At 38.5% G+C, this 8,208-nt stretch overlaps 1 protein-coding gene across 1 annotated transcript in view; it reads right to left on the bottom strand.

The window, feature by feature from the left end:
- Window positions 1-294: 294 nt before the first annotated feature.
- The window catches only part of LOC136835087 (uro-adherence factor A-like), an 83,596-nt gene continuing 75,682 nt past the window's right edge, over window positions 295-8,208 (bottom strand). Inside the window, exons 8-12 of the mRNA XM_067098267.1 lie at window positions 7,503-7,785; window positions 5,223-5,294; window positions 4,513-4,630; window positions 3,885-4,126; window positions 295-1,704 (exon numbers count right to left, since the gene is read on the bottom strand). Coding sequence (XP_066954368.1) covers window positions 769-1,704; window positions 3,885-4,126; window positions 4,513-4,630; window positions 5,223-5,294; window positions 7,503-7,785 — 1,651 coding nt within the window. The 3' untranslated portion in view covers window positions 295-768. The remainder of the gene's footprint in view (window positions 1,705-3,884; window positions 4,127-4,512; window positions 4,631-5,222; window positions 5,295-7,502; window positions 7,786-8,208) is intronic.

The raw sequence follows: 8,208 nt of genomic DNA on the forward strand, positions 1-8,208 counted from the left end.
AACTCTGGCACTGAGTTTTGCACTTTTTCATGTTTAGCTTTGATTGCCTCTAAAAAAAAAGGAGAAGAAGTTTTTTGGATTTTCATTTGTGGATGAACATCCAGTGGGCCACAAAAACCTCTTTTTAACTGCGCATGATTTTCCCCGAGTGCCCGTGGGTTCAGAAACTGAGTTCTCAGACACTGTTGAGGTTAATCCTGTGTTCTTTAGGGCATTTCCTTCCTGTTTTTTTTAATGAGATGGATGATGGAGCAATGCCTAACGATTCCCGAGTGTGGGACATTTGTGCGTTTGTTTTCTATATAGTTGATAGACATGCACACTGCCGGATGTCACTCCCGTGGTCAGTTGTAATTTGAACACGTTTCTTTTTATTTACGATTCCAAGAAGATGAAAAGCTAATAACAGACTAGTCGACGAGATTAATAGGGAAAGATATGCGTTTTTATCTTTTATTTTTGTTTTTCCTCAAGTAGAAAGAATTTCAGTCCATCTTTGCGAATTCATCACTTAATTATCTTAATGATTTTCTGGGGATTAGAAACCGCGTGGCGTTCATTCACAACCATAGAAATGCTGGAGTTCTCTAGAATGTATTACTTTTAATGTTAAATGGCTGTAAGGTTTTGAAGGAAAAAAATCCTAAAGTAATGTGTTTTCCTTTTCATAATAAAAGGGGGTTCACCTTAGCTTATAAGTATATATATGTATATATATATGTATATATTCATATGAACTATGAGTATGAGTCTGTCTGTTTGATGCAGTCACTCAGTCTCTTCTGGCAGTCCTATGGAGTCTGCTAGGGACTCGGGCCGCGAGATCTCACTCTCCCACAGAGCCGCAGCCACCTGGTCCTCCTCCTCGATGGAGTCCTGAGGAGAGAGCTTTCGGCGGTGCGAGCGAGGGGAGCCCTCGGCATCCAGGTGCCTGTGAAGGCGCCTTCCGGTGTAGAGTCTTGTCCCTCGTCGCGTCGGCGGCTCCCACTCCTGAGGGACTTCCGTGCGGCTGAATTCCTTGAACAGCCGGTCAGATTTCTCGTCGATGGAGTAATCTCTTTGGAGGAGCCTGTAGTGGGCCGCCGGGTACCTGTGCGTGCGGAGGAACCTCGCGAGTACGGATCGCTTTCCGCTGATTTCGTCGGAGGGCGTGGCATCGCCTTCCAGCGAACACCCAACCCCGACTAGCGTACTGCTAAGACCGGCACTAAGAGCAGTGTCCAGGGAAGCCTGCCTTTCCCGCAGTGCTTCTCTCCTCTTTTTCGGGAGACTTTTGCTACTCCGCCTTTCGAACTGAGCGACGCTTTTTCTTAGCCGCTCTCTTTTACTTTGCGGGTCGACAGACGGGTCGAGAAGCTCATGCGACCCGCAGAGGTTGGTGGGCCTCTCCCGACTGCGGTCTCTCTCCACCATGCTCTCCGACACTTCCAGACTCTCCTCCATGAAGTGAATCTGCTTCTTGCTCAGCTTCGGCGCCCTGCCGTTGTTCGCCTCGAGGCTTCTGTACCCGCTGTCGGCTTTCATCTGCTGCAGCCGATGCGAATGGGTGTCGCTCGTGGAGTCCGTCGGGCAGTCGGTGGTCGAGTCGAAGCTGGTGGTGAGCACTTCGGCTCTGCTCAGGTCTGTGGTGGAGGAACACTCGGTGTCCACCGAGTCGAAGCTGTTCTCGGATGACAGAGGTGGGCGAGGACCCGCGTCTATCTGCTGGAAAGAGAAGGGGCGTTTAATTGTCTGTGTATGAAATGAATGTTAGTTATTTTCAATCAGTTATTTATTTATATTATTATTATTATTATTATTATTATTATTATTATTATTATTATTATTATTATTCAGAAGATGAAACCTATTCATGTGGAACAAGCCCACAGGGGCCATTGACTTGGAATTCAAGCTTCCAAAGAACATGATGTTCATTAGGAAGAAATAAGAGGAGGTAAAGGGAAATACAGAAAGAAGAGATCTCGCTTATTAAAAAAGAAAAACTAAATTAATAAATTAACAAATAGATAAAAATGTATTGAAATGCAAGGAGAATAGTATTATTACTGGGAATATGTGAAGTCGAGTTTAGCGTCACAGATCAGAAATGACTGAAGTACAGAATAATATATCAGTTGAGGCCCCTTCATTTACTAACAGACTTTCATTTAATAAAGAGATTTAACTTGACCTTCATAAATTACTTGATATCCTGTTGCCTAAAAACTTAGTCGTATTCCAAACCTGCATAAAAGGTCAGTAGCGTAAATGTTTTGAAATGTATCGGTGAACTTAATATCCTTGACATTTACAATTCCGGCAATGGTGGAAGTTTGTCGTTTGGAAAATCAAATGCTTGCTTTAGTTTAAAACAATTAAGTCATTCTTTAGCTGCCTTATATAACTGTTTATTGATAGAGTGGGTATCCTTCCATAATTCAAGCGGCCTCCATGTTTTAAACTCATGTTTTAAACTCGATGATTAAGTTTAGGTTTTATTGAATATCGCCTTCATAATTTATGAAAGAATAGGCCAGTTAAGGTGAAGCCATTGATTGCCTGAATCAATCTTTTGAAAGCAGGTTTTGTACTCCCAGAGCTAGTTTACATATTCGGTGATCGTTACTTTCTGTTTAGCAAGTACAGGCTACACCTTTTCCCGATTCATATCCACACTTCATCGCCAGATAATCAGCAGATAGCAACAATTTCAGAGATATGTGAAGTTTTTGTTATTGTTTCACTTTTTATCGGTGCTTTAAATTGTAGTGACATGGTCTACTTTTACTTTAGTCTTAGAGTGACACAGTAACTACATTCATCATCAAAAGCAGTGAGGCAAATACACTAACAATAAAACATTTGCATGTTAATAAATAATACCTTTGTGCCAGTTTGACAGTAAAATAGGAACATTTTTTAGGTATTCTCTGCAAAATAAGCGTCTTCGTGCTATACACAAATGTTTTTTTCTATTAAATGAGACTACAGAGAATAAGCACACGAACTGAACTTTGGGTCTTCTGTATCCGAAAGCGTAATCAAATAACGCACTGATTGGAACGCCAGAGTAAGGACGATAATAACAGATAATATTTGGATGAAAAGTATCAAATAATTTTTCTTAAAGACGCATCAGTTTTAGGGTAATGCTGTGGTTGCTTTAACATGGTATTTTACCAATTAAACCTTTATATCCACCCAATTTCGTTAACTGATTAGTGTTGTATTTTAATGAGAGGTCCTGTACTTGAAAGATTATAGACTTAAAGCTCTCAAGCTTCAGCAATATATAGAGAAAATAACTTGATTTTTGGTGATGATCGTTATGTTAAGATTACTTCTGAATAAGTAAATTTCATCAAATTCCTCCTCCAATCTCTTTTTATATTGAATTATAATGAGCTAAAACGTGCTGCAGATCTCTTGTAATTTGAATTATGAAGAGAAGGGACACAAATCAATAATGAAAGAGTGAAAAATAATACCGCTCTTTTTAACATTCACGAGGAAGATGACAAGAAATGTTCTCTTCTGGAAGACACTTAAATTTTATGTTTTTCCTTTTTATAGATGTATATATATACATTTAAACGGGAAAAGAGTGCTTCCTTATGAAAATGTGTTTTTGTTTTTATTTTCGAATTCTTGTTCAGACCTTCCTCTCGGTTTTAATTTTCCAAGCGTTTTGTGAACCTTCAAAAAAGTATTCCAAAAAAATCAGAGAAGTTGGTAATCGGTATGATTACTCCTTTCGGATTGATGCCCCTTTTCTTTTTCCTTCCACTTTGCCTATTTTGTGTGTTTCTTCAAGCCTTGTCAAGCATGAGGGCATTGACTCACCCGCGCCGCACCGTTGGTTTTCGCATAAAAAATGGGACTGAATTTACACGGTAATTTACCTTCAACCTGTTGGCGAGAATGGCTCTGTAGGAGGTGCGCCTCGCCTCCGAGGAAGGAAGGGTGATTGGCGGATGGGTGACACCCAGGTCCTCGTTACTTCTCTCCGCTTCGGTGTCGTCTCCTTCGGGGAGTCCTTCGCTGGCCGAAGGCTCGGCTCCCCCGGGCTCTCCCGCTACGATAGCGTCCGTGTTGCTCTCGAAGGAGGTCGTGTGGCTGGTGGCGCTTGTCAGGTTTTCTTGGTCTGAAAGAGTGAGATGGTGAGAGGAGGACCAAAGGACACTCGTGTATTTCTGCAGTCGTCAAGTTTGTATCGTATCTATGGGACGGCTGTGGGTGTTACACGATACACCAAATATTTGACAGCATAGTTAAAGACGCTTTTATTGATTTGATGCCTTAAAAAAAATCATATTCTTTTATGAAGTTAAGGCTAATTAGTTGAGGGCATTTTGCAAAATTGAACTTTTGTTTTTATACAGCCATAAAAGTCTGAAGAGTTACGAATTTAGAATGAGATAAAATTTGCTCATTTTAATGATAGAAGTCAGATGATGGATTTGTAATTCATGCATTCAAATGAGTTAAGAGATTTTCAGATCTTGAATCATTCAGTATTATTAATCTAACCTGGAGAATGGTGTTCTGGGGAACTGAGAATTTCCATTCTGCCGGAATCTGAGTCAGGCTCATCCGGGTCTTCTTCCTCAAAGGTGGCTCTGAGTTGCCATAAAGCACGACACTGAACCTGGAAGGGATATGAGTATTTTAAGAGACGGAACCTGAGAGTTAAAGAAACGAACGCTACTCATATGTGAAGTACAGACGCGCAAACCTACATGCAAAATTGCCAGACAACAGATGTGGAATTGCTGGTATAAACATGGTTAGGAAACTAGTAAGGACATTGCCAGAGTTTATTCGCGCTTGGCAACCTTTGAAACATAAGAAGAAAACAAAGCGGGACAACAGCAGAAAAAAAAGATAAAAATCGACTACGCTTGGTTGGGGAATGCTTGCAGCAATGGAAATGTAAAAAGAAACAACGATGACGGACATGGTAATGATTTATAACGGTGACAGTATCTAGAGAATGAACTAGAACCTAAAAACCAAAAAGACCATGGAAAGTATTCTAGTCAAAACTGCATCACACGACAATGAGAGATGCACCAAAATAGCCTAGAGCTACAGCAAAAATATTTTTTACCTTTAGCACTATTTCAAATAAATATTCAATACACGAGGAAAATGTTTACATTGTTATTCCTACAAATATTTTTACCGTATCTACTTTAGACACAAATCTACAACGGTTAATATTTCCTTAAATAGTTTACCTTAATTTTCTCATGATTATCCGACGAAGCTACGCTGGAATCATCCAACAAGTCGGCCATTTCTTCATTGACCTGCCAAAATATCTCCTGTCAGGCGGTTGCATTTGGTTTTTACAAGTACTGAATACACACATAACTCATCTAACTTTCTACATTCACGTTAATGACGCCAGGTTATTTTCCATTTTGGCTGATGGCTTGGTTTTGCGTTTGTTTCAGTAATAATTTGTTAAAGTGTTTTGTTCGGGGTTACTCCGGAATTGAATTTTTGTCGTTTTCTCTGTTAAGGATTTGATGTTTTCCAAGAATGATTTACTGTTTCTTATATCGCTTCTAATGGATGATTAAAATTTTAGATTACTTGATATAAATAATAAGGAATTTCTCTTAGAATGCTACTCTGCTCATAGTTCTTTTGGCCGTATGTTACATAACTGTAATATCCCAAAGTTTTGATGGACGGGACGGTGATGGTATGTATCGGTTTTCCAAAATTCTTGAAGATATATGAGTTCCTAACTAGGACCACCACCTTCATTAGTGTAGTATATTTTATCCCTTAGTGGTTTTTTTATGTCACAGTGAAACGTTTCTCCTTGATGTTTTGATTTATTACATGCTTTAAGTTGCTAATAACATGTATTTTTACGTGATAGGCCGGCGTTAGGAATAGTTTCATGCCCTCATCGAGCCAAAATATACAGAAACACAAACGAAAGAAGGGGTCAGGAATTGGCATAGGCCCCGGAAACGATTGACCCGTGTTGTTTATTTGAGAGAGTTTTGTTTATAATTAGAGGTGTCAGAAATGTACTTTTAACATGTCACCCTAGGAAAAATATTCTTCATGATGACAGAGGCAGTTTTGGATGTTGTAATTTACAAAAATGGTCCTATTGTTATTATTATTATTATTATTATTATTATTATTATTATTATTATTATTATTATTATTATTATTATTATTATTATAGTTGTTGATCTCAAGTTTACCTTAATGCTTCCAGTATTCAGTGAGTAAGTAGCATCTAACAAAGGTAGCCTTGAAAATATTCTTCATTAACACTGGCACCATCGACATTATTTTCTGAAGAATGTACCGGCGTTTTATGTAAATTTGCATGAAGAATATACCGGCATTTTGTATAAACCAGTCACGCAGTTGCTTGGAAAAAAAACGTAAACTAGCAACACCATTACCATTCTGATTGTAGCTATTTGAGGAAATAGACTTGAGTATGAGCAGACAGCTAGGAACGTTGAAACCGCTACAGTTAGTGACAGTCAACTGTCGCTGTCACGAAAGTAGCAGTTACTGAGGCGGTAAGCAGTAGTGCGCATAGTGAGACTAAGTGCCAATTGGAAAGTGGAAGAAAAGGAAGAAGAAGAAGAAGAAGAAGAAGGAAAAGAAGAAGAAAAGGAAAAAGAAAAGATTGAACCAGCATTAAAAGCTCTGCTTAACAGTACAGTGATTTGCAAAACAGGGAAGTGATGAAAAGAACAGTATGTAAAGAAAAAAATTGAATAATCTATCCATACGTCTCATTTATGAATACATTGTGACAGATAACATGCAATCTCATACTGTCGTTTTTTTATATGATATATGTGAATATTTGTAACAATTACCCTATAAATTTTATATTTGTGAATATAACAAGAAGAAGCACCTAAATTTTGCATCTGTGATTATAATAAGGTCTAATTATTTATGTATCATTGTGGTTATAACAATAAATACTTTTAGGACGTTGTGTCTGTTAATGATATTAATAGCTATTGCCAGCTAAAATGTGATTGATTAACAACACTAAATACCCATATTTTTCATGTATTATCGAGAAAGACTAAAAAATTTTTATTTAGTCTTCACTCGCTTCAAGTGATACCACGGAATAAAAGTGAATTTTTCATATCTTATAGTGAAATGTCTACTAATTTCTATAAAATAATAAAATCTTTAGATAATTTATCCAACTCCTCCAAAGGAACAGAAAAACCAGAAACAGAAATGTCCACAAAACAGAAAATCTGATAACAGAAATATCTACCAGTTGTCGGTGAATAGAAAAGGTTATAAGAGGAATACTCATAGTTTTTAATTTAATAGAATCACTGGTGACATAAATCTATGTACCGTTCTATGACATAAATTCTGTGTACCGTTCTATAGAACGGATAAAACAGTTCAGAAATTTTATATCTTTATATACAACGGCAAAACAGAAACTGAATTCCCATTTGCAAAATAAAAGGAGAGCGAAGGATTTGAAGGATTACCTGTTCTAAGGATCCCATGTCGTTGTATCTGATCTTGCTTCTGGGCTCTTCGTCCTCGTCCGAAGGCGTCGTCGAGTCCGCCTGCAGGCGCAGGCGCCTCTGCTCGACGTTTCTCCGGTTTTCCATGAGGTCCTCCAGCTCGCCGCTTTCCAGCGACGACTGCCTCCTGTTGCTGGCGCTGACGGAGCGCCAGGAGGTGTATCTCGACGACGTCGAGAGCACCGTCGTGGCCTCTCCTCCGGTGGGGATTGTGGTCGGACTGGTGTCCGGACTGATCCGGCTGCTGGAAGGGTTTTAGGTTCGTTAATCGTTGTTTTGACAAAAGGAATGATACTTTACACGTTTTGGCTTCTGTTAAACTATAAACAAAATTGGTAAAGATCTGCATTAAATTTTAACTTATGTCGAAGCAAAACTTTTAAAACATTTATTTTAGGATTCGTGTTAAGGAATGCTTAATGAAATGTTTGTGGGGAAAAAATTCGAAATTGCAACCTTGCTGGTAATTTTTTGGTTAAAAACTTCTTAAGGCAGAATTTAATAAAATTAAAAAGTTAAAGGTTTTTTTGTAGCTTGTAAATTAGGTTAGGTTAGGTTTTCCTGGAGATATACCTTCCTCCTCCCCCATAACTTAATGAGGATCACATTACTGTCAGCATCGTTTGCTCAGCTGAGGTTTCTCCAACAAAAAAGTATATGTTCTTCC

This window comes from Macrobrachium rosenbergii, chromosome 54 (genome assembly GCF_040412425.1).
Source record: "Macrobrachium rosenbergii isolate ZJJX-2024 chromosome 54, ASM4041242v1, whole genome shotgun sequence".
NCBI classification, from domain to species: Eukaryota; Metazoa; Arthropoda; class Malacostraca; order Decapoda; family Palaemonidae; genus Macrobrachium; species Macrobrachium rosenbergii.